The 27,763-nt window shown below is 33.7% G+C and overlaps 1 protein-coding gene across 10 annotated transcripts in view; it reads right to left on the bottom strand.

The window, feature by feature from the left end:
• Nucleotides 1–663: 663 nt before the first annotated feature.
• The window catches only part of ZNF644 (zinc finger protein 644), a 105,624-nt gene continuing 78,524 nt past the window's right edge, over nucleotides 664–27,763 (bottom strand). For 5 of the 10 annotated variants that reach the window (XM_041747023.1, XM_041747020.1, XM_041747022.1 and 2 more), the window contains 5 exons: nucleotides 18,695–21,732; nucleotides 17,910–18,515; nucleotides 15,883–16,005; nucleotides 3,070–3,172; nucleotides 664–2,246 (listed from right to left, as the gene is read on the bottom strand). In XM_041747023.1, coding sequence (XP_041602957.1) covers nucleotides 2,054–2,246; nucleotides 3,070–3,172; nucleotides 15,883–16,005; nucleotides 17,910–18,515; nucleotides 18,695–21,732 — 4,063 coding nt within the window. In that variant the 3' untranslated portion in view covers nucleotides 664–2,053. The remainder of the gene's footprint in view (nucleotides 2,247–3,069; nucleotides 3,173–15,882; nucleotides 16,006–17,909; nucleotides 18,516–18,694; nucleotides 21,733–27,763) is intronic. The other 5 variants (XM_041747027.1, XM_041747026.1, XM_041747028.1 and 2 more) reach the window with 2 other exon arrangements.

Below are 27,763 nucleotides of genomic sequence, written 5' to 3'. Positions count from 1 at the left end.
ATCAAACTACCTAGTCTACTTGCATTCTTACAATTTGATAGTTTGCTTAATAAAAATCACAGAATTATAAAAATTAGAGCTGAAAGGGGCTCTAGTAATTGCTAGTCTTTCCCCCCAAAACCCTAATTTTTTTTTAAATTTCTGAATTCTACTTGCTATATATCTTCCAATTTAAAAAATATATTCATTTATAACTATTGATGAAATGTTCAGTAAGAGACAACTAGTATATAGAGACTTGGTATAATTTGAGTCAGAAGTACAGAATTTGAAATTTTAGTGTCATCTTTATAGAGAAATACACAGTTTCTATTAAGCATTTCAAAAAATAAAAATAACTTAGAAGTACTTTCCCCCTATTTAGTACCCCAGAGATCAGGAGGCCCTTGGTTGAGAATGATCCATCTAATCCAACATCCTAATTTCACATATAAGGTACGTGAATAAAGGAACTTGCTAAGTACAAACTTTCTGAATAAAATAAAACACAACGTCAAGTGGACTATTTCCACCACTGAAAATAAGAAATGCTTCACAATATAGACATGATAATTTTCTTTAAGTCTTTTTTTATTTAGAGATTTTTCTGGTAAGGAGATATACCATAGGAAAGCAATTTCACTGGCAGTGAGGTATGTATATACTCTACCAAAATACTCCTTATTTTAACTGTTTTTAACTTTATTTACATACGAAGAAAATTATCAATGCATATCCTTGTTTCAACTATAGTATTAGCCATACTACATGAAATAAAATGAAATGGTGCTTGCATACAAAAACTGTTATTTGTAAAGGAATCTGATTGCAGTTAAAAGAAATAATTTGTTTTTGGAAAGAGTTTAAAAGAATCACAATTTATCATGACCAAGACATCTGCACCATATTTTCCATTCCTCACAGCACATTTATTTCAGTAATTCCGTTATGTCGGTTCTTAGCATGAGCATAGTGTTACACGATTTTCGTACATATAATCACATCCAAAACAAGTTCTAAAATTTAAATTGTAAACATTCTCATCATATGTAGAAATATTTCAATTGGTGTATTAAGTTTTGCTAACTGATCAAATTTGGAATATAAATGAGAAAGCCTATTCTAAGTTGTGTAGTGAGCATTGTTTATTAATTACATTTCTACAATGTTAAATAAAGTAAGAGGCAAACCTGTCCTGTAAGCATGTCAAAATTTAGGTAAAACATTAAAAAGAAACAAATCTGTTAACAAAAGGATGTCTTGCAATAAAGAACATTAGATTTTTTAAATCTATTATGATACAAAAATGTAAAGGGTAAATAGCATCTTTGTTGACAAAGTAGGAGGTAGCATGGATGCACCACTTTATTGTCTGAGAAATGCAACTGGAGTAAAGAATATTTCCTTACCACAAATAATTTCCAGGACTATGTACATATTTCTTTTAGAAATACTTGTTTAAACAAATCTCCCTCCACTTTTTAGTATAAAAAAAACCGTTCCATGTGATTTTAAAAAAACACTTACACATCTAGATAGAATAGTACTCTGCCCTATTTGAGTGAACAGTCTCAAACTATGAAGTACATGATATTTAATGCCCTAAGTTGAGTAAATTTAGTTTAGCGGTTCCTGGTATTATACAAAACACTAAATACATACAAACAAAATATAATATCTTATTTTTCAATGCAAGTCTTGTGGGGAATAAACAGAACCTTGATTCCGGTAACACTGCAGAAAATGTAATTTTCCAGTAAGTCTGTCTTTAAGTTATCCATGTGCAACAGTTTATTAATGACTGCTTACATGTACTGATCTTTCATTGAGTGAACACAGTTAACTGACAAAGCTTAGTAAACCTTAAAAACACATCTTCCATCCTATATAAAATATATAGACTACTTACTGTTTGAAGTACTCAGTTTGCTCTGATGTCACTGTAATTCATTTTTCCCCATTTTCCTGCTTTAGTATTTATAAACGGATAATTTAACGTGGCTTTAAAAAAAAAAGACAAAGAATTTCAAATTTACATCCAATTTAAATTTGCTATTTAAAAGGTTTCCTTGTTCTATGAAGCTGCTTCTGCCATTAGTAGAGAAAATGAAGTTTCTGTAATGGAGGCAGGCTTTTTAAGTAGTGACGTGACTTCCACCATGCCAGCTCCAGTCCGTGGAAGATTAGCGTTTACAATGTGTCGTTGTAAGTGCTTAATCCAGTCTTCCTGAACAGACAACGGTCCACGAAAGACTAGGCCACAAAACCTACAGAAGAAGTTGATAACAGTTCTCTTAACATGACCAATTCCCTTTATTTAAAACCAATTCAAAAAAATAAATAAATAAAACCAATTCACATAAAATCCATAAACTAAGAAGTAGAACTTTATCTATCTTGGAGATACTATCATGTACAGGAGTACCTGACAACAGTTTTAAAACACATACAGAGTCAAAATGATTTCATGTAAATCATGAAAAACTGCCAATTCATATGTTTAACAGCTATATTATCTATAGTAATATTTGTAGAGGTGGGAACATTATTATTAAATTAAAATTAAATTAAAAGATCTTAATACCTATATATGTCAATACGTTTAAAACAAGTATAATTCCAAAATGTAGCATTCTTTTCTACAGACCCTTCCCCAATTCAGAATTCCTTAAACTGCATGAGGATGAGTATAGAAGGGGGTGGGAATGAGTTTGTATAGCTATACTTAGAAGTATGAGTGGAGATAAGTTCCCAAGCAACAGAAACTCAAGACAAATTAAAAAAGAAAAAAAAAAAAACAATCAAATTAAATCAAACAAAGCAAATAAATAAAACACGAGCACCATAACAAAAAATTACTTTCATAAATCACAGTATCATTGAAATTTTGAGGTAATATAAAAAATTTATTCATCAGTTGTTGAAATACAGTGTATTATGAGGTAAGATTTTAAGATGGTTTCCAAAAGTTCATTTATAACTTGATTGTTGAGAATACACCTTCTGCCACAAATTAAAAATCCCAAATTAGTTAATATATCTCAAAGCAAAATCTGAAGAAACTGGAGATTTGGCAATAAAAGCATATACCTGCATCGGAGAATGTAAACCTCGTCAGCACCATGAGGTAATGTTAACATTTTCTTCTTGCTTCCAGATCTTGACCTTGATTTCTTTTGCTTACAATCTAAGGCTAAAAAAGGGAAGAGAAAGACTTAACATTTCATATATATTCCAAAATATAAATATATACTTCTAGAGAGGTCAGACCATATAAATTAAATTTTAAAAAGTCTATATTCATTTGAATTCCCTGAAGCATGCACTAACTTGCAGCTGGGTCTTTAACAACAGTAATATCATCTGTATACATTCTTCCTGTACTACTTTTCAAATAATGCTTTATCATATATAGCAAACTAGAACTGAGAAAATTAACTAAACTCAAATTTACTAAATTGGCCAATTATTACAATGGCAATCTTTCCTTTTATGATCATAAGTACATTATTTTCATATCTAATCAATCTTCCTTATTTCCAGGAAAACTAAAACCTTTTATTTAAGATCATTAAGTTTCCATTTGATTACTATTCCATTAAGTAGGTCTCACATGCTTTGAAAACTTAGTAAAGAATCATAATAATAAAAAGCTCAATGGGAAATCAATTTTACAGCAAATACTAATAAATAGCTCTTAAAATTATATGTAGGCCCTACATTTGGAAGGGCAAAAAAAGCTCAACTCTCATTTTTTAACTCAACCTATATTGCATATACAATAATACATTTTATTTTACTAAGAAATTAATAGAAATCCAGATCATCTCACGTAAGTTTACAAATGGGCCAGAAACATAATTCTAATTATTCTTCACATTTTTAAATTTTACATGATCTCTTAGAACTTATTTTTTAAATCTGATTAAAAAGGGGAAAATTTTTTATACTAAAGTGGATCAAAATTTTAGTGCTGTTCTTGAAATTTTTCAGATACTTGACTTTTCCTTCAGTTACTTATTCTAAAAAATCTAATTAAGGGAAAAAAGGTTTTTTTTTTTTTTTTTTTTTTTAACAGGTAGGAATGACAGGATATAAAACATTTTGTTGGTCTTTGAATACAACTACACCATTCCTTTGGACAAAGGGATGACAATATTCCAGGGTGCTGCTGGTCAATTAGCAGGAAGAGAAGGATCTAGGGATCCAAGGGGAAGGGGAACAAATGTAACTGAAGAGTTACACAAACTGGTTTTCTTCTGTTAACCTGTCATGTGAAATCCCCTGGAAAAATTCTAGGTAAGAGAGAATAGGAACTGGCTATTCAAGGATTCTGTGAAATGAGTTGTTCAAAGTCCAGATTCCAAAAGAACAGATGCTACTATTACAAAACCAGTAAACAGTTTCTCACAGTAGTCAAGTGGCAATGCTAACAGAAATGTCATATAGAAAATTAAAAACCATGAAAAGCCTAGATAAATCTCATTCAAGCCACTGGTTTCTGCTTCTTGTCACCTGCCTCTTTAAAAGTAAAATCTTGCTTGGGCCCAGAGTCTTCCTTTGCTTATGCTCAGAAGAAGAATCTAATAAATACAGAACTGTAGGAAATCAAGTTAAGTATTAAAGAATGGCTAATTCAAAGCTAAACAACCAAAATCTGCAATAGAAAAATCTTGTAAGTTATTAGTTTCTCAGTCAAGAGCCTGGCACGTGGTAGAAACTCAACAAATACTTCTGGTGTAAAAACAATGGAAATCTCAATAACCTTCGACATTTAGACAGCATATGAGTGGAAATTTGTTCTACCACTATGCAATACAGGTAGCATTTCTATAGAACATATATTCATTCGTTTAAAATGAATATGTTGCTAACAGTCACACTGAAATTCTTCATTCATCAGTCTATAGCTTAGATGTAGAAACAAAGTTCTTCACAACCAGTAGGAAGAGTAAGGTATCAAGTGCTTTGTAATTAGCACCTTCTTTTTGCTAGTTGCACTGGTGAGCAATCTGAATTTAAGTGGATTTTAAAACATAAAGCAATTAACACACTAGAAGAGTTTAGGGAACTCAAAGGGCTAAGTGCTACTAGATGTCAGCTATTCTCCTATCTAAAAGGTAAACCACACACAATCCCTGTCTTTGTTATGTGGAACAGAGTAAGCATTTGGTTTATGGAGAGATTACAGGGAGAATCTTACTTTGATGAGCTCGTTGGTTGTCAAAATTGCCACACTGTATTCAAATTCCTTTTAAAATGTAAATAAATTACTGTAGGATACAAACAGAATGCATTATAACAATCCTTTAAAAATTTGTTCACAGAATGCTAATGTTAAGTGTGTAAAGCAAATTGAAGGAGAGGGGCAGGAGGTAATGGGCAAGTATGTAATAGAATGTAGTATCAGTATTATTTAAATGCTATAATTCTTTAAAAATGGAACTGGACATGTTTACTTTGAGATATAGAAATTTTTTATTTTAATACAGGAAAAATAATTTTTATGACTTCTAATGTTGTATGGACTCTAGAAACTGAGGTTTAGGCTGTTTTATGAATGATCAGATCTAAATTTTAAATGAAAGTGCCATAGTATTTGTAGTGATTAATATTTGAAGGTATCCTGACTTTGCAAAGTAGGACAACTCTGCCAGCATATGATTGAGAATTGCCATTTCCCAGGAATCCAAATAAGTTTAGAGAACCACTGCATTGGGCAGTTTGTCCATCCTTGGAAGTTTGTCCATAAAGTAAGGATATTAAAAACTTGGGACTTCTGGTAATTATACCTAAATACCTTGGTGTCCTAATATCTCCATGATCACTTTTAAATTTCTTATCCCTTGAAATGTCACTTATTTTAGATGGTAAAACAATACATTTTACAGGAATAGTTTTTTCTAATACCAACATCCAAACTTTACTCCTGAATTATTAACACAAACATTTTAGAAAAATCTGCAAAAAAATGAGTATTTAATATATTGTTAACATGCACAAAGGGGACATCCATATGGTATTGTCTTCATGAAAAAGATGATTTACACAAAATGTTCCACCAAATGAAAAAGATGATATACAAACATCTATTACGTAAATGTTCTCATTCAACAGTTTATTATATATAAAGGGAAAAGCAGTTTTATTCTGGATTGTACCAGGAGTCATTAGAACATTAAAAGCAGAACACTAACACATTCAATTTTAGTATAATGGGGCCTTTATCAATATTTGTGATAAACAGCCAAAGTTAAGTTAAACAAAGTTGTTTACATTAATAATCTGTCAAACACATAACTTCATACAAAGCCTTTCTTTGAAATGAGATTTTATTTGCACTTAGTGTTAAAAAATAAAAACGCACACTTTTTATTGCTTCCAAAGTATTTTAAATCTAACACTTTCTATACTTAAAATTTGCACAAAATACTAGATTGGTTTCAGAAATTCTTAATTTTCTTCTCCTTGAGCATGACTGTATCTTTAGAAAGGAACAAACTCAGTCATTCAAACCTTCCTAAGGTGCCTATTCAGGGTGGCAGAAAATGTTTAATCAATATTAACCAAAAGACTGTTAAAAACATCTTTGCAGTTATCTGATTTATAAAGGATCTAATATGTTACTGGGAGTATTTTACTTGTAAGGTGAATAAATTATGCTCTAAGGTTATATACAAAGTTTTAGAATATATCTTTTCTTCAGTAAAACAGCTATTTGGTCAAATAGGAATGAAAGAAAAATACAGTAGACTTATGAACCCTTGAAAAGAACACCATACTGCTATGCTACAAAATACAAACAACAGTGACAACGACGAAGACAACAACAACAAATGTGTCTAAAGCGCTAAACCAGATCAGTGAAAAAGCAAATCAATAAGAAACATAAGAGATACAAATTCGAGTTTGTTTTCTTCTGAGCATTATTTAGTTTTACACCTAGAAGAAAAAGAATTTACTTTGGGCTCCAACATTATTAAGTAAGTCTTTATGCCCTTTCCACCTTTCTGCCCATTACATACAACTGTTTCAATGAATTTCATTTGCTACACTACACAAATGATCTCCAAAAATGAGTATTTATTTCTTAGAAACATATGAACCTTCACTGTGGTAAAGAAGCACATAACTAATTAACATTCACCTCCAAAATATTTTTATGTGCCATCATCCTCCCCTACCCATTTAACTCAAAGTCCCATCTCATCTGTTTTGTTCCTAACTGGCTTTTGGCATCTCTGGAGTAAAGTGAAACTTAATGGCCAGGTTATACACATTCAAGATAAGAGGTATGGTATAGCTCTACTAGAAGGGAAGAAAATTTCTTCTCCATCTAGTTGGCCTGTGTAAGATGGGTAGGCAGCAACAGCAGCTATTAACTCATTTAGAAGACAGTAGGGATAAAAAAGATGGAAACAGGCAAGTTCATCATTACACCACCATTAACACACTGGTGGTGGAGGTTAAGTAGTGACAGCGGAGAGGTTGGAGAAGAATGCATATGTTCCAAGGGGTACACAAATATGAGATCATAAACTCAATTCTACTTGCTGTCATTAATCCTTCAAAGTTTGTAAGTTCCAAGCATATAAAAGACTGTGCAAAGACCATTTTCTTTCCCTTACCCCAACTAAAAAAGGAACATGGCTTTTTTGGGGGGGAAGAAAGGGAGGAGAAACATGTTACCTTGTATAAAATAGGGATGGGGGATAGAGGAAGCCAAATTCTTATTTCTTCAGAGTACACTCTTCTCTTTGCATAAAGTGCCTACAAGACAGACTTCATAGGTATATGACTTGTGCAATTACATAGAATCCCATACTTGGTTAAACACTGTTATTGTACACAGTCTTGAAATTCTTAATAGTTTTTTAACACAAGGTGTTACATCTTCATTTTGCACTGGATCCTGCAAATTATGTAGCTGGTTCTGGTTTCCTGAGTACCTACCACTCTAAATGAGAAAGGCAGGCCTCGCTTGGCCTCTTAATCTCCTGGCTCATAAAAAAAAAAAAAAAAAAAAAAAAAAAGCTATTAAGAGAAAAATTGTTAAAGCCCACTTTCCATAGCCCATTAAAATGGAAAGGACTTTCCTACTCCCAATACCAATTTTTTTGTTTGTAGGTATAGTGCCATAATTAAACCAGTCATTATTCCAAAGATCTACATAAAGCAGTTTAAGTGGTTTATTGTCATGAAAAGCAATGTTCCCCTTCCAAACAGAATTAAGCAGATAGATATACAATTAGCAACCTCAGAAGTATACTTTCACCATTATTTTCTCTTGATATTTTCACTCCAAAATTGGATATTTTTTCAGTAGCCTAAGGTACTTTCATCAATTTTTAGTTTCCATTCTCAATGACTAAAAGTAATAACTAACCCAGAATCACAGAACAATCGTGGCAAAGTTAATTAGATCCTGTATGATTTAACATTTTACCTAGAGGAGGATGGAATGCAAAATATTTGAAAAGCAGATTTCCTTTGCAGTAAGTATGAGGCTTATTGCTTAAAGTATTAGTCTAGAAGAGACAGGTAGCTTGAGTCTGTCCTACAAATAAAGGGTTATATTAAGGGTAGGAAGAGCCTTCTATCCTTTGTACAGAGAATTGAGTTCAAGCAAATGAACTTTATTTAAACTTAGTTCTACCTAGGAGGAAAAAAGGTATATTCAATTTGTAGAAGTCTAAGTCTCTGCTATTTTAAAGTAGAGGGGATATCAGTAAAAGAATATTCTGAGTAATATTCCACTAAGGTGTCAAAGGAGAAGTTAAACATAACTATGACACTTTATCAAAGATTTTTATCAACCAAAAAATTGGAGGCAGATTAGTTTTTCCAGCTTGTCAAAAGCTAACAATACCCTGGCTACAAGTTGTTGACTGGTCAGTTAAGAGTTAATAAGGATAGCAAATATATTATTTCTCTGTGGTAACAGGTTAAGAAAAAATACTTAAAATTTCTCCTTAAGGTGGGTTGAACTTGCATGCTGTTTTACTAAAGCAAAATATGCACTTACCAATATCACTTTTCCAAAACTAATACACATCTAAAATTGTAATAAACATTAAAATACGTAACTAATCTGCTATGAATCACTTTTGTTTAGAATTACTTGCATATAATCACACTCCCTGACACCTAAAAGTCTCAATATTTCCAAAATATCATTTCATATTTAGGAGTAATTAAATAAATGTTTCTGATTATAAAATTAGGTAAGGAAACCACCTTACTTTAATATTGTCATTAAATTACCTTTAATATAGTCATGTTCAACTTACATAGGGCGCACAAGAATTGTAACGGTACACCTAAAGGTCACAAATGCACAAATCCCAATAAATCTGATTTGGTTTTTTATAATTTTGAAGTGTTTACACATTCCAGCCAAAATCCAAACTATAATCAAACATGGCACTGACAGGCATCTTCTGCTTTGAACTAACTTCCAGCTAAGGCCACAATTAAATATGTTCTAACCGCTGCACAGCAAAAATTAACCTTATTCCTCAAATTCCAGACACAACAAAAAACAGTGACTACTATTTTTCTACTTCTTACATACATGAGGAACCAGCAGTCTCCAAAAGCCAATCCTCTTGCCCTAACTTCCAAAAAACAAAGTCTGTGTATTGTTTTATTATTTCCATAAAGTCATTTAGTGCAGATTACCTACAAGTTAGCCCCAGCCAGAACATGCCTTGTTACTGTAAGGCCTAACTATATCTTAATCCAGATCATAAATAGCATTAAAAAATTCATGTTAGAATAGGAACCAGAGCAAAAAGAAAACATCAGAACAAAGGATATAAAGATATTAGACATGTTAGAAACTCCAAGCATATAAATATCTGGGTTAATTCAATTGTTAAAAAAAAAAAAGATATAAAAAGAAAAACTCAGACAATTAGTAACAGAACCAACAGCAATGGTAGGGGACTAGTTAAGATTTTTATGAAAAACAGGTGGTTGATCAGAAAAGATTACCAACCAAATAGAATTCCTAAATTTTAAAACTAGTGACATCAAAAGCAGGCATCATAAAATATAAATATTTTGTGCTACAATGGTACAAAACTCTTCAGGGTTCCATTCTTCTAAATACAGACTTACTGATTGAATAAGTGTGGTTTTTTGCTTTGCTACAGTGAATAGCTAGATGATGATGTGCTGCTGTAAGTAATAAAGCCTACCGTTTTCTTAGGAAACACCATGGTAGCAGATTCATAAACTATACTGACTGTACAACCATCCTCCTAATAACAAGATTTAAAACCTGAGCTATCTCTGTCTCTGTCCTCTTACTCTTCTACCTTTAATCTGCCAAATTCTGCTTATTTTACTCCCATAGTATTATCTGTACACTTATTACCTTTTCTTTACATTCACATTGTCATTGCCCTGGTTCAGGACTCCTAAAATGACCTTACCTACAATTTCTCCACCTCTACAGTAAATTCTTTAACTTTTCTCAAATTCTTTAAAAGAAAATCTTCACTTGTTCCTCACTACAAAGTTAATCCCATCACCACACATTAGCATTCCATATCCTCTCTACTCCTCCATCTCCTACTTAACTCATGTTTTTATAAACTGCCCACTGTCCCAAGTTGCTCCTTCCTATAGGTATGCTTCTTCCTATCCCTGATTCCTATTTCCATTTCAATTAGCTATTCTCAGGGTCCAAATCAAATATTACTTCTAAAAGCCTTGCTGGGTCCTGGTCCAGCTGCAAGTACATTCCCCCTCCTCTAGACTTTCACAGAATTTCATGAGAGGTGTACCTCTCCAACAGCACTTAACAATTTGTCTTGTATTACAGTTATGTATTATGTACTTCTACCGTAAGGTCCAATTTATCTCTGCAGTATTTAGCACAATGCATAAACCAAAGCAGGAGCTGAAAAAAATTGCTGGTTGAATTAGTGAATAAATCAGCCAATCAATTTTTAGTATTATGGCAAATAGTCCATTTTTGCTGGCATAATAAAACACTTAGTATCCATAAGGGTGACTCTTACTTATCAAATGATTAAATTATATTCAGTCTAGTTTCACAAGGTAGAAATTAGAACAATATCTTAGAAACATTACTATCAAAATGGTTAGGATAAAATCACGTGTGACACTAGTCTTCAATTACCTGGAAAATTTATTCAGCTTGAACAATTTATTGCTGTGCTAATGCAGAATAATGATACATCTGTGCAGATGAATATATACAGATATATACTTTTAATGAAGAATAGTACTACAGAGATAAGTAATGGCAAAAAAAAGCACAGAAACCCATCTTTCTTTTATTTGAAAATAAAAAGATGGGTAAGCCCATATTTTTAAAATACAGGTTTGGCCACATTATTCCCTTTTCTAAAAAAATTTCTTCAATGATTTCCTAAATTGTTTTGCAAGCATTCAAAGCATCAACCCCACCTTTCTGGCATTACTATTTTCCCAAAGACCTGCCATTCAATCTCCCAGTACCTCTTGAACTAGAAGTTTCATCCCTTTGTGCCTAAACTATGTCCTTCTTTCTGCCTAGAATGTTCTACATTGTCTCTTCTTCCTAAAACTACTCATTCTGCAAGTTCAGGGTCTAGCTGGAACCTTATGAAGTTTTCCATAGTGGTACACTTGTACTCATCCCACAAGATCGTGAATGTGTGTGTGCAGCTGATGTGCAGGCTCTTTACAGCCTCAGCTAGTTAGCACTGTCCTGGTATATGGATATAATAACTAAAAATTTTGTTTAATGAATGAAAATTTTGACTACCAGTTTTTTCTTTCTCATTTTAAACATAATGACAAGAAACACAGGAGCATGAACTACTCTTACTTTTCCTTTTTCATTCTTTTTGAGGCTCTATTTAATAATGAGACAAGCTGTAAGAGCAGCAGGAAAAAAGAACACAACTTATTTCCCAGCTCCCCTCAAAAGGCCTAGACTAAAATAAATACCTTTATCTCCTACAGCACTTATGCATTACTTCCATTTACTTGTGTACTATCTTGCATAGTTCTCTAATTTGGACAGTTTTGTATGTGTTGCCAAAAATGCTTTCCCAAGTTCTTTGATGACAGAGAAATGTTTCATACTTTTCATGTATCCTCTATATAGCCTAGTCTAGAGTAATTATCCAGGTATTTGCTTTAACTAGATGCTAGTTAACTCCTTTAATCACAATAAGAAGATAAAAATATTTTGTACTCTTTCAAGTTGAATGAATCGCTATAAAAGCAGGCAATTTCCTCAAAATGCAATATTATAATAATGTTTTAAAAGACACTGCAGAGACACTCATGAAAAGACAGATAATTTAATGCATCTTGAGAAGCTTTCACAATACTATTTTTTTCTTTCCACCACAGGAGAAAAGTGTTCCTATAGCACTTTCCACAATATAAGAATTACTTTCCTGGTGGCTTATATACCCACTCAGCACCTGGCACTGTGTTACACATTCATTAGCACTTGTTGTTGCAAGCTTCTCTGGCCAATTATATCATTAAAGCTGAAAACAGGCAAAGGACCCTATTAAAAGTAACACACAATCTACTATTCCATTTAAAAGTGGATGGTAAAAAAATAAAACACTGACTTTACTAAAAAAAAGAATGTAGATATTGCATTGGCGGTATTGACTGAAAGACTCTAGTAACAATTTTTAACTTCTCTTTTTCTCATTGGAAGCTATTTATTAATTATGATGGTGGTGCGTCTATTAGTGTAGAATAACAATAATCCTGCTTTGTTCTGGAATGAAATGAAGCCTTCTCCCACATGTATTTGCATGTAAAAATATTTTGGGAGGCACCTGGGTCAATGACCCAAAAAAGATTGAGAACTATCACATTAGAATTATATGAGTCACCAGTAAATAGCTATTTGTGGAGGCAGAGGAGCATCCTTTTTGGTTGATTCAGGGCAGCTAGAATATTTCTCTCCCTCAGAAGACTGCTAGTTCTCACAAAACAGGCCAGGAACTAGTAACTTCTAAAAAGGCATGGGGGTTTATTCTATCACAGGTAACCAAGCCCACGTTTAGCATTTACTCTAGGTATATCTAAGCTTTTTCTTCAAAATAAATAAAATCTACATGAATGAAGACTACCTGAATTAGGAAACAGGTATCAGACATTCTTACGAAGGCTTTAGTCCTACCTACTTTCCCTTTACATTGTTCCAGTTTTGTGATCTATTTGGATTAAGGTAAAGTTTTTTAAAAAGGATTTTTCTATTATTTTTTTATCAAAACAACATCTACATATTCTTGAAATATAATGCTTGTTATTCATATGAACTGATGAATCCCCTTCCAGAAACTATAGGTTGGGACCATTGACTTACACCACTGAAACTCAAATGGGGGAAGAAAATAGGCATGTGGAGCTTATAAAGATAATATAGAATGTTCCATTTGGAAAACAAAAAATATTAATAAATCTGATTTTAAAAACTTCTTAGTTAGCATAAGTAAGCACCAAAGACATCTTCCATGTAGCTCTACTGGTCAAGAAGCTTTCAAAAATCAGGGAAAAAGTTTCAGAATTTCTAAGAATTTTCTAAGAAAAAGTACATGAGTTTTCAATTTTTCTTAAAAGTGGGTATAGGGGAAAAAAAAGTGGGTATGGGCTGTGGAAAATACCATCCTAGACTTTCTTCAGCTTTTCATTTCCCTTCTCTTTGCCAAACACACACTTTATGTTTTCTAACACTTCTGGCATTTTGGTTGGTATTTAAGGTATTTAAAAAGTAATAGCCGCTTTTATTCTTGATGCCCAAAGAAATGTATCCCCACTGATCCTGTATTACTTTTTCTCCTTAACGGTGAAAATTTTAAGATAATAAAGTGTTCATTAGGATGCACCCTTGGTCAGTGGAGGGTTACAATCAGTTATTTATAATTAATCCTACATTTTGAAAGATTTTCAGATAAAGTAAAATCATTTTTTAATGGCCTACAAAATCTGTACTGGGAGATGTGCCTTTTTGAGTATTTGTAATTATTTGTCTGAATTGTCAGATTGAAATATTTTTTTAAAATCCTCCAAAATCTAATCCAGGTCTGCTTCTTGGGTCCCTGTTCTTTGTAAGACTCAATATTTAGGGGATCCCTGGGTGGCGCAGCGGTTTGGTGCCTGCCTTTGGCCCAGGGCGCGATCCTGGAGACCCGGGATCGAATCCCACGTCAGGCTCCCGGTGCATGGAGCCTGCTTCTCCACTGCCTGTGTCTCTGCCTCTCTCTCTCTCTCTCTGTATGACTATCATAAATAAATAATAATAATAAAAAATTTAAAAAAAAAATTTTAAGACTCAATATTTATTTATTCAGTCTTTACCAGAATGCTCCCCACCTTAAACTTAACTTCATTTTAGGATTTCCAACTGTTTTTTTCTGTACGTGGCAGACAATAGTGATTACAAATATCTAGCATAAAATAGTGATTTCTCAACTTTAATAACTACATAAATTTGGGTAACTTGCTTAAATTCTCTAGGCCCCAGTGTCCTGTAAAATTGAAAGAATTATTATACCTACAACTCATTCGGTGGTTGTGAAGGTTAGATGTTATGCATGCAAATTGCACAGCACAGTGCTTGACACATAGTCATTATTCAATATAAGTTAGTGATTATGATAACAATGATAAATTTCTGTTCCTATAGTTTTTTCTTCTTGGTGCCTCCCTGCTTCTAATGTCTGCAATCACCTTCCAAGTCTGATGAAGGTAGGAGTAATATCATAAAAACTAAAACCCCACAGGTAAGAGGTTACTAATTCAGTAAAATAAAACCTGCTCTATTTTTCTCCCTTTAATATAGTCAACAGTCATCCCTGGTCATTTGTATACCAAGTCAAAGGATAAAGCAAAGAAGCAGAAGAAAGAAAGACATTAGTATGAATACAAGTGTTTCTTTGGTAGCAAGAACATATTGGATGTAAGCCATAGGAAGACATGAGGAAGAACAAAATAGTTGGGAAAACAGCAACCAGAAGAAAGCAGAAGACAGTGATCTAAAAGAGTAAGGGAAATAAAAAGACTGGAAGGAGAATTTTAGGCAAAAGAATTTATGTAGATATATTTAGAAAAGAGTATATTTCAAGATGTGAGAGAAATGGGATTTGCTAAAGCAGGGCAGCTTGAAAGGCTACAAATGAAAAGAGCAAGGCATTTGTAGGGTAAGGAGCAGTATTACATGTGAGTAAACTAATAAAATTTTTCGCAGGCTAGCAATATGAAGAGGTATCTGCAAGGTTGGGCTAACCAACCAAAAATAACACAGAAATGTGCATGCTAACATTTATGTGCTTGGCTATATTTATTAATCCTAAACATAGTTTAGGAGCATTAAAAGAAAAATTTATTCAGTTATCAACATGGGCCATTATTAAGGCTTATCCCTTTAAAGATTTGATCTACAAACCAATGAAAATTCCTTAGTTTTGCTTAGTTTTCTAATCAAGCTACATATTTGAAATTTCACAATAATTTCCTTTCCTAATAAAGCATTTCCTCAAGCTAGAACTACAATCTTTTTTTTTTTTTTTAAACCAAAGAGAGGTGCCTTACTGGAATCTACTAACAAAAATAAATTTAAAAATCAAAAATAGTATAATTTAAAAATCAATGGGAATTATGTAGATTCAAAAGTTCTAGACCTCTATTGGCTTTTTTTTTTTCCCAAATCAAGTCAGTAAGAGCCAAATGAAAAAGAATAACTTGCTTAAAATTGTATCTAACAGTTTACAAGTTGCTGAAATTTAATGTATATTCAGACTCAACTGTGCTTACCAAAGGAAGCTATAAATATCATCTGCAATAGCACCAGTCTGGTGAGAAAAAAAGTGTACTGTATCAAGCAGACTTGCTGTGTTATCTGTTCAAACATACCTGTACCAGTCAAAAGTCCAGCACTCTTCTTTCGTGCATAAGCGCGTAAGTGGTTGGACAGGCTAACAGCACTTGTAAACGTCGTATTGCAATGCACACATGTTCTAAGCTTCACAGGCATACCTATCATTCAAAAGAAAACTATAATCCAGTTCTCACTTCAAAAAGTGAAATTTTCTTAGCTAAAAGCGTGAAGAAAAGTACCACAATAAAGATGGTTTTAAAAAAAAAAAAACGTTCATTGAATTAGCTTAACTTAAAATGAGGGGGAATTAAGTTAACTAATATTAGTTTGCTGTTAGTATTTAGAGCCAACCCATGCTCTTTGGAAATGTGGAAGAGGAGTGCCTTGAACCTCTGAGCTCCTCTGGATTTAACACCTATTATCACTTTCTTGCAGATTTCTGTGTTACGCAGATCATTTCCTAAACCTAAAACACAATCCTGTGATTTGAAGAGCACAGTTCAGTTGAGAAGTTTCAAAGCTTACAACATTACCAATAAAAAGAATTAAAAAGTCTAGTTGACAAAGTGGTAATTAAAGTGTTTTACCCACAAAACCGTAAAAGGCTCAATACTAAATTAGGTTTTCTGATGAAGGCTGGGAGAAAAGGTGGTAAAACACACCATTGAGCAGCTGTTAGACACAACATTTTATTCAGGGCATTTTATGTTCATTACTCTGAATGCGCAATCAATAATGAAAGTTAATGATTTGAAGTTTTTTGCTAAAATCTTTGTGCTAAATAAATGATCAACAAGCTAACATCTTAGTCATCACAGGAAAGAAAACATGTTGAAACAATAAGAAACTCCTAACTTCTAAGACAATCTTCACTCCTCAAACTCCTTTCAGTTGGTTTCTCCAACAATGACAATCAGCCACAAACACACTTTCCATCTCTCAAGTGTACTAAACTTTAGTCAACATAGCTAACACACCTTTCTTACATTTTATCCTTTTGAAAAAATGTTGAAGATTTGACTTTCAAAGACTCTTTTCATACAAAAGAACCTATTTACCAGAAACCCATACAAGAAAGCTTTTCAGATCACTCACAACACAATGTAATCCTTCCTTAAATCAAAACTGCATATAAATATCTGGGCTATCCCAATGTCTGCCAAAATAAACAAGTCAACACTGCAGTAATTTTATTCATTATGAATTCCCTGACCAGTTAGTTTTACCTTAGACACATTTGACTTGGGGCTAAAATTATGAGACCATCTAAGTTCATCCTCAACATTCTTAACCTCCAAAAGGAACCTACAAAGCCACTTAAAATTCTTCGAGTCTAAAAGTATAAATCAGATTTAGCAATAACAAATACAGTTTGGCTATTTTATTTGCTACCTCATTTGCCAACATACACAAACAATTCTTTTGAAAACGAAAAACTATTGGTGCACAAGCACTAACCTAAACCATCCGTTCTGTTCCTTTAGACCACCACTGTAAAATATAAAACCCCAAACAAATGTTTTACACTCACAACAGTTCTCCAAAACCAAACTATCCCATGATACAGTGAGGAATTGGAGAAGGAGAAGTTTCTTTGGGTTAATCACAACACACAACAGACACCAATCCATTCAGTTTAAAGAGTCTATTTGTTTATTCATTTGACTTAAGCAGAAGGAAAACCAACAGCTATATCTTGAAAACATTATCACCTTGGAGCACTGGCAAATATAGGACAGGTTTGCCATTTCAGTAATGCTATGCTTTTGAACAACGTCAACCTCCCATCCATAGGACCATCCCCCAGCCATAGCAAATTTTATTTTACAGATCCACTTTTTTTGTTCTCACCTTACATTCTGACCAAGAAATGAGGCACAGAGAATTCAGTGATGAGCATCAACTGATGATTTATATAGAAATGACAGTATAACCAATCTCTGCTCTGCAAAAAAAGCAGCTTAAGTAAAAAGATTCTAAGAAAGTATTTTCTACAAATATTCTGTAACAACAAGCAAAACTGTATTTAAATTCTAGATGACAGTCATAGACATCCTCTTACCTGAGTGCATAGTCAAATCCATTCTTTGTGGTTGATACATCAAGGGACTGTCTTCACTTAATGGAAGAACACACTTCTGAACAAATCTCTTTCTTGCAGTTTGATTATGAATTTTTTGAGGAGAAATAGTAGAATTCCTTTCTTCTCCCATCCTTTTATTTTTAAGTAGTTCTATCAGTGTAAGAGACTGATTCTTTTTTCCACTGGGTAGTTCTGGTTTTGTTTCATCATATTCATTTAAGAAACTCAGCCCTTCTTCTTCTGATGCAGACACTGATAAAGCTTCAGTCTTTAGGCCATTACGGTATGCTTCAAGAGGTATAACATTTTGAGATAGAAAGTCATCACTTGATGCAAGTTTTTGAGCTACAAATGGTCTGGGAATAATACGACGACTGTTCAATGCTTTCAATATTTTTTCATATTTTTCTTCATTTTGCATCATCTCATTCAAAACACAGATTGGAGATTTGTGAGCATCCCATTTGGTCTTTCCAAGTCTTTTCAGATGGCCTCTAACATGATTCGATAATCCAATTTTAGTATCAAACCAACCACCACAGAGCTGACAAGTGTGTTCAGAAGTGGTTTCAGACTTCTCTATAGCTAAAAAAAATTTTTTAAGAGTAACATCAGAATTTTTCATAAAGTGATCATCTTAAAGCCAATAACTCTGAAATATAAAGTTATGTGATTCTAATAAAGACCAAATCTGAGCAAAACCTTCAAATCCTTTGAATTTGAATACAGACATATTAACCCAAATTATCTACATGAAAACTTACCTTTTCTAACTCGCTTAACAGGTGTCCCTGTACCAGTTCTTTTGAAATGTTGCATTTTGTCACTTGTGGCTATTTGTTCTGGTGATACAACATGGCGGGCTTCATAGCTTAATCCAGCTCTGTGAAGATGTCCTCGGACATGATTTGACAACCCAACACCTGTTTCAAATGTTGCTGGGCAGTAAGGACATGATTTCTTCTCAAGAGACAAATCAGTCCAGTGAAAAACAGAACTATGCTTTGACAATGAAGTTTCTGCATTTTCTAAATGCTGAGAATCATGTATGTCATGCAAAAAGTTATTAGTTCCAGCATCTTCATAATATTCAAAATAAAAGCCATCGTTTTGATCATAACTAAGAGTAGCATTTTCTCCAGGCTCTTGACTTTCCACCTTGCTTTTAAACAGTGGGAATAAGTTTACATGTTCTTGATTAATATCATTATAGGTTTCATCTTCCATAGCCTGTGTAGTGTAGTCACTTAGCTCAACATTATCCCAAGAACTTTCATCTTCTGTTTCATAGCTGTCTTTCTTTTCAGCAGAATTAAGTTTTTGCAAAACAACAACTGTCATTTTATGCAGGAAATCTGGATAGCTATCCAAGTCTTCTCCTCCAACAGAGCTTTCCTTCTTAGATTCCTTAACTACTCTCTTTACAGCTACACGCCTATGTTCTTTGAAGCTTTCTGGCCTTTTGGTGTCAGAGTTTTGAGAGTCTGAAATGAAACTATTGTTGTGAGAATTACTTGATGACGAGAACAAATGTAAAGAATTCAATGAGCTGGCTTCTTCTTTTTTGAAATGTAGAGGATACGATTCACCTGATTTTTTGATCATCCTATAGTTTTCATATTTGTGTCTATATAAATAGTTGCTATTTGCCTTGGCATTAGATTTTTCTTTTGTTGCTTGATGGAAATACTTAGGTTTTTGGTCAGTGCTGCTTTTAATCATAACAGTCTTGTGAGAATTGTTTTGATTGCACACATTTACACCTGACTGGGCAATGCTTTTCCGAGCTTTTTGTATTCTGTGGGGCCGCTTGTGGAATTTGGAAAAATTACTTGATTGTGAGGATGATCCAAAAGTTCGCTTTACATCTTGTTTTAAAGCGGAATTCTTTGGAAATGTGGCTGACTGTTGTTTAATTAACGGTTTAGTGCCATCAATATCTATAGGTTCTTCGAGAATGTCACTTTTTCGTTTATCAAGTCCAAGAGGACTACCAAATGAATCAACACATGATGATGAATGCAAGTATTCCATGTGTTTTTTTAAAATACTTCTGGCTGAAGTAGTAAAAGGACACATCTTACATATGTAGGTGGCTGATTTTTTGGATGATCCTACAACAGAGTCTTTCATGAAAGTCTTTTTTTGCGTTTTTCTCTGGGCTACATCAGAATTGACGATAGGGCATTTTACCACTGCTCCGTGGGCAATGCCTCGATGGCATTCTAATTCATTTTCTGTCACAGCCATGAAGTTACACTCTTCACAGCAGTAGTACCTTTTATCTTTTTCATGGGTTTTAGCATGTTGCACAAATGTTTTAGGGCAATTGGTACCAAACACACACTGAGGGCACTGTAATCGTGCACTTCTTCCTTCATCCTGAAGTTCTTTCAACTCACGAATTTCCTCCATCAACTTCTGTCTTCTTTCTTGGTGAATGATCATATGCTTTAGAAGTGAGTTACGATCTCGAAATGTCCGTCCACATTCTCTACAAGCATATGGCCTTGGGACATTAAGATGACGAAAGTGGCTATTCCCATCTAAATGATACATCATATGCCTGTGGAGGTGTTTTTTCTCCCTAAAATTCACATTGCACTTTGTACAGGGGTAGAATGATGGCTCTTCGGTGCTGAAAGTAGCAGGTGACTCGGAATCACTTTCTTCACATTTCTTTTTTAAGGTATTTGAAAGAAAAGTGCTAGTATGAACGGGTGAACTGTCTTCTCCACACTTATCTGGGTTATAAATTAGATGCTGAAAAGCATCCACAGATTCCAAGTCTTCATCAGTTGATTCAGGCTTCACTTTTGATAATGCATATTTCTGTGAGTCTATTGCTTGTAGTTCTTCATTCTGCTCCAGAAAGTCTACTTCTAGCATTTTTGACTTATTGGGTATACAATTAGAATCACTAAAGCAATCCTCAGTATAACGAGTTATCTTGCTTACATCCATTTTTCGCTTTCTCTTTTTTTCTAGACCTACTTTAGAGTGAACTGGAGCTTTATCCACTGTGTCTTCATTAGTCATAAGAAACTGAATGAACTCTTTTTGGGGATCCCAGTTCGTATCATTTTCTGACCTAAATTCATCTGTACCTGAGGAAATTCCTGTCAATGTATCAACACAATCATCTTTTACCAATAAATCATCACTATCCTCACCCACCTCTACTTGATTTATTAAAGTGCTATCTGACTTTATACTACTCCCTACTGAATTCTGAATGTCACAACCAACGGAAGCAGAGGTAGGTAGTTTTTTAATGGAATGGGTTGGATTTTTAGCATGCGCTACATCTGATAACAAAAATAAAACTTGATGTTGACTTGCTTTCTGTGGTGTAGATAGTTGAAGATCAGGTGCCACCTTCAACGCTGAACAAGACTCTGTTGTTGGCTGATCCACAGGTTGTCCAGTGGTTAATGAAACACTGCCTTTATTCATACTGGAAGTCTTAGCTAAGGAGGAGTGTGAAACTGGTCCATTAACAGCAGCTCCTTTAGGCAAGATAAAGTTTTCACTAGAAACAGTAGGAGCACCAGCATGTATAAATAAAGTAGACTGGCCTCCACTTAAGGCTTTTTCAGATTTGTCCTTTGACAGTTCTTCAGGCAGAGTGAGAGTATTATTTTTCTGAAATGATGTTTGACAATCTTTTGGTTTATGAACTCCACTCTCTTTGTCTGAGATAAAACTGTTGTTATCTAGGAGTTCTTCTTTAGCACCAGTAATATCGGTGTTTATCTTCAAATCATCCATATTGTTGGCAAGCCCATTTAACACATTTAGTCTAGAAAATGGAAGAAAAAAAATTTAGATTTGCATGAAAGAAAAAATTCTATTAGAATGTATGGAGAGTTCAAAGTACACACTTTTATTAGTGTGATTCGACTCTTTATATCAAGATCTAATAATTTTCCAAGAATGAGGAAACACTTTAAAAAATGTAAAAGACATTAAAAGTATCTCAAAGGTTAATTTTCTTCTTTGTGCTACGCAACAACTCCATATTGCATATATACAAATCATCTAGGGAACAGCAACATTAGAAATGGCCACATTATACTGAATTGCCAGTCTCTATGGAAGAATGTAAGCTCTTGTCTCTAGAACCTAGCACAGTGTTTGGCATAGGTGCTTCAGCAGTATTTGGTGAATAAAGGACTAACATGTTAAATGAGTAAAAACACAACTGCAAAATCAAAGCAAAATGTGTAAGAGGAAAAAGTTTTCTTACTATGAAATGTAGACACCCCATTCAAATAATGTAAATTCCATCATGGTTCTGACGTTTTGACTCAGCAATTACAGCAAGACCTTCAAAATATCCAGTAATCCTCAAGTACAGTTTATTTATTTATTTTTAAAAATGATTTTATTTATTTATTTATGAGAGACAGAGAGAGAGGCAGAGGGAGAAGCAGGCTCCCCATGCAGGGAGCCCAATGTGGGACTTGATCCCGGGTCTCCAGGATCACACCCTGGGCTGAAGGCGGCACTAAACTGCTGGGCCACTGGGGCTGCCCCCTCAAGTACAATTTAAAGAATCTGTTATTTGGCAACCCTAGGTATAGACTATCCAAAGTGCTGGCATAAAATTCCTTATTTCTCTTCTTTTTTGTACATGGTAGCAAGTACAGTTTTTTATTCTCCAAATATTTACTGAGCCCTTACCACGTGCCAGGCACTGCTTTATTATTACAAATACCAGCAGTAAGCAAGACAGACTAGGTTCTTGCTCTCTGATAAAGAATGAAGTCTTCCGGGCCGCCCCAGTGGAGCAGTGGTTTAGCGCCGCCTGCAGCCTTGGGTGTGATCCTGGGGACCTGGGATCGAGTCCCACGTTAGGCTCCCTGCATGGAGCCTGCTTCTCCCTCTGCCTGTGTCTCTGCCTCTCTCCCTCTCTCTCTTTCTCTATGAATAAATAAATAAAAAATCTTTAAAAAAAGAGAATTAAGTCTTCCATTGTTCCTTCATTTCATAGTATTTTTAATCTGTATAACAAGTAGTATTTTAAGATAGCAGGAACATAATCTGGTATTTAGAAATGAAAATATTTTCAATATAGGTAATTATTTCTAATATTTTACGGTAGTTAAAGAATAAAAGTTAGCTCTTTATTCTAGTTAAAGAATAAAGGAATTGTTTCTAATTACTTTGTTATTTCACAGCTTAGAACAAGCTCTTGTATGTATGAGCTTACTCTTCCCACAAGATGTGCCCTTTAATACAACAAATATTATAAATATATACTACAAATATCTGTCTTTGGCATTTTTATTTATACTAACAATTATTCTGCCCCTCATAGGCCTCAGAATTCTGTTTTGAGATTGGCAAGCCTCCACAGTAATAAAAATAGACATCCAATAAGATCATATTCAATGATATCACCCCAAAATGGTGCTAATGCAGCACCCAGCGGGAGTCTCTACATCACATACACAGAAGTTAAAAATGGGCAGCACATAAACATGTGTTAGGGAAGAATGTGCAAATGTCAATGAAAAGAAAAGCAAACCTTGATGCTATACCATTATCCATTCCTGACATTTCTCATATACAAAAAAAGTAAAGTGTCCAAATAGGAAGAATCTCATAAATCTGAAATGGACAACAGAATTTTTAAAAAGCTAGCCTGAAAGACACTTACTTCGTGTTCCTACTTATTATAATCACAGAGGCAGACAAATATATGCTCAATTTGAAAGCCTGTATTAGCTTTTCTCAACAGGAAGCAATGTTGCTAACGAAGTGGTAAATTCAGTGTTAATGAGTGGCTTCACTGTTACCACCTCAGAGGTAAAACCTTCTATGTTCCATGTTCCACCCATCTGTTCTGGTGTGAGAGGTTCAGAGATGGAACAGACGCTTCCCATTTAAAGCAACTTCATTGGTACCCCCTGAACAGCAGGGTGACAAACTATGAGAATATCATGTCTGCTTGGATTGCATTCTCATTACCAGAATTGCTTTCTATGAGCCTTCCAAAAGTTCACATTCTAAAGATACCAAAATGTTCTGCTCAAAAACATATGAAAAATATACGTACATGACGTATCTTATCTATAAAACACATCTGGCAGAAGGAAAAACAAAAGATCAAATATTGTTAAAATATAAAATGAAGTCTTTAATAAAGTTTTCCTTCACACCTAATGAAATATACCTTTCTTGCCCCCTAAATTTATGATTATCTCTACTCAAAAACAGAAGTTATTCTTTTTCAGAATATTTATTAGTACATTAATATTAAAAATCTACCTCATCAGTTTAAAAGTATGGTATGAGAAATGACTCAGTAAGCTAGTATTTTAGCAACAATATAAAAAATTTTCCAGTTTAATTTTCAGAGTATATCTTAATAACTGTTCAAAATATATTTTTTCTTAACAGTATTCAAAACTCATGGCTGCTGCATTAAGATATAATGCAAACACCGAACCATCAAAATCTGTTGCAGTGAATAATGGATCTAGAATTTTTGACATCAAGAATTATTTCCCTACATTCATGGATGGTTATGTAGCATCTAGGCAAGAAAGCATTTGACCTATTAGCTAATTTCACACTGTTTCAAATAGTTTTTCCAACTATCTTTATGTTGTCAAATGTATGTAACAGAGCCATCAATGCTAGTTTATGTCAATTTAAATAAGTAGGGGACATATTTGAAGGTAGACATTATTTATTAAGGGAATTCAAAAAGGGAAATTAAAAATTAAAATAATCAAACTTATATCATATGCTTTGACTTCTTAAATTTCAGTGAATTTGCTATACCAATTAGGATATTTTAATAAAATGCTTAGATATTATTACTATGTCCTCCTCCATGTAATCATATAACCACAGAATTTTTGTTTTAAATGCACTTTAAAATATTCTTTAAAAATATTCACACACTTTATAAAAAGCTGCAAATGGAACCTTAAATCTACATAAAACATACTTCAGTTTCTTGAAAATCATAATGAGTTCTACAGCTATAACTGCCTGTAGTTATATACTGTGAGCATTAAAAAAAATAGTACAAAGGTCAGATCTGTCTTCAAGATGACAGATCATCACTTTTATGCCTCAAGCTAGACTTATTGTCTTAGAAATTTCAAACATCAGTATTTTTGCAAACTATCAGCACTTGCTATAACACCCTCACTACACTACATCTTGAGGTTACTACAGAAGAAATGAGGTGATAATTGCATATTAACATAATTATTCTGTAATCCCTCTGAGCAAGCTTCCTAGGTCACTCAGTAATTCAGATTAGATACAACCTTCCTGTCATCAAATCTATGCTGTCCACTTTCTGTTCATGAATAATTTTTTATAGAAAATTAGCTTAATTTCATTCTTTTATGTACATTATTAATTGTATTTATTGCAAGTAGGTTAATATTTTGTGGGCACTTATTACATAATACCAACCTTTGTCATGTAGTATAATTTCATACAAAAATGTAATACAATTTGCCCTCATTCTACATTAGTTCATTACTAGCTATATTACATGGCTATAAATAAATTATAAAGTTGCCCACTAGCTGAGTTACAGTTAAGATCTGCCAGATTTTCACAAACCCCATGTTCATTTAAATTATCCTTCAGAACACATGACAACTTCAGTTAGTCATATATGAGATTGGGTCAAGAAAAGAAAAACACTCACAACTGTCATTCTAATTGCAAAACAAATCTTAATTAACTGAAATGCTACATCTACAATTACTATGATATTTAAGTCTATACATACTATACACAATGTACAAATATATATACCCCAACCTCAGTTAGTATGTAATGCATGTGAAGAGCATATAACTATGCCATCCAGGTAGTATTCTACTCTGGATGTCATCAAGTGGAAGTAGTAAAAAATACATAAATTCATAAGGTTAACTATCCAGCATGCCACATGATAAAATGAAGAGAAAACTTGGTATGCTTAGCCTAATAATTAGCCAATACAATGAATAATCTTCAAATGTTTGATGGCGTGACATACAAAAAAAGACAGGATCAATGTGTTTAAATCATAAAGATGGATTTCATCTCAAGATTAAAAAAAATAATCACCGAATATTGCAAAGGATTGTCTTATACAACAGTGAACTGAATGGCTCAGGAGGTTGGAATATTGTCAGGAACACTGCAGAAGGTAATATGGCACTGGAGACTGGAAAGATGATTTCTAACATCCTCTCTTACATGTTACTATGTATGTTAAATGTTTGGTTATTCTATTATTAACATTTAACATTATTTGAAATAATGAACTAAAAATAGAAGTGAAAATTACACTATTGGACTTTAAAAAGATTCTCTAAATTCATAATTGCTTGAAATAATCTTTCAGTTAGTTTTCAGTTAGGTATGTTGATAACCTGATTCTTGAACAATGAAAGTATGGCACTAAATGACTAACACACTCAGGCCACAGAACTATCTATCTGCATTATGAAAACCACATACAAAGAGGTTTTTTTCCTATTGGTAATACAAAAAAAAAAAAAAGTTCAATGAGTTCAAATAAGTAGAAAATAGATAAATAATGAACAGAAAAATAAAGAATACATTGGGCACATATGCTTTCTTGCCAGCAGCATGCAGCACTGCCATTACAAATTAATGATCTTTATGTAATTTTACCACCTACCATCAAATTACACTGAACTTGTCCAATACTTTTGTTCCTGATGCCATGAATCATCCTCACTACTTAAAAGGAAGATGTTACAAATAGTAAGGTAAACACGTAATAATACAAAGTGATTCTTACTGCCAAGTATACTAAATACTTAACATAATCTGACACAGCTCAAGAAGCAGGTAACTACATGGACAAAAGGTGGTGAGGAAGCTACAAAAGCCTAACGCTAGCAATCTGACAAAAATCATGTGATAGTAAGAAGCAACAGTCGTAGAAAAACAAATGGATGTTCAGTAATCAAAGGCTAATTTCCTAATGAAGAGCTTTGTAATTGAAAGAGGCAAGGCAATAAATTATAGCTGCAACCAAAGGAGAATGCTAAGTCACATTCAGCATGGAATAACTGCTTGTTTTGTTGTTTATGCTTTCAAATAGAACAAGATAAATGATCATCGGGGCACCTAGATGGCTCAACCGGTTAAGCAACTGACTTCAGCTCAGGTCACAATCTCTGGGTTCTGGGATTTTTTTTTTAGGGCAATTCAATTTATTTAATTATTAAAAAGAAAGGAAGGAATTAAAAGAGAGAGTAAAGGAGTTAAGGAGCCTTGTGCTGTGTTGTTTGAGGAGCCAAGTGCCCAACCAGGGAATGCTCTCTGCCCCACACGGCATCCATCATGTAATGCTGCAGAGTTTGTGAAACCAACTGCGTATGTGTGTGGAATTACTCCCTCAAGGAAAGTGGCCAAAACTCTGTTACATGAGACTCATATAACTGTGCTGGACAGAAATGAAGAAAGACACTCTGGAGAATACTCTGCCTGGCGGGAGGGGAGACCAGATGACCCACGAGTGCGGAGACCCGCAAGCCACATGCATCAGGCTCCCCAACTCAGCAGTGAGTCTGCTTGGCCCTCTGTGCACCCCCTGCCCCATTCTCATGCTCTCTCTCTCAAATAAAAAAAAAAAAAATCTTAAACAAAAAAAAGATAAGTGATCATCACAGCGTTGGTAGGATAAATGATACACATACGCACATGACTTCAACAAGAACAATTCATGTGGGTTTGTTTTTTAACATTAAAATGAGTGATAACCTCTACAGATTTTTCAAACAGACCAAACTTTTGACCATAATTGTATAATTAACATGAATCCTAGAACTGTC

This window comes from Vulpes lagopus, chromosome 3, assembly GCF_018345385.1.
Source record: "Vulpes lagopus strain Blue_001 chromosome 3, ASM1834538v1, whole genome shotgun sequence".
NCBI classification, from domain to species: Eukaryota; Metazoa; Chordata; class Mammalia; order Carnivora; family Canidae; genus Vulpes; species Vulpes lagopus.
Note: the sequence above shows the minus strand (reverse complement) of the source record. Positions and strands in the feature narration are given on the sequence as shown.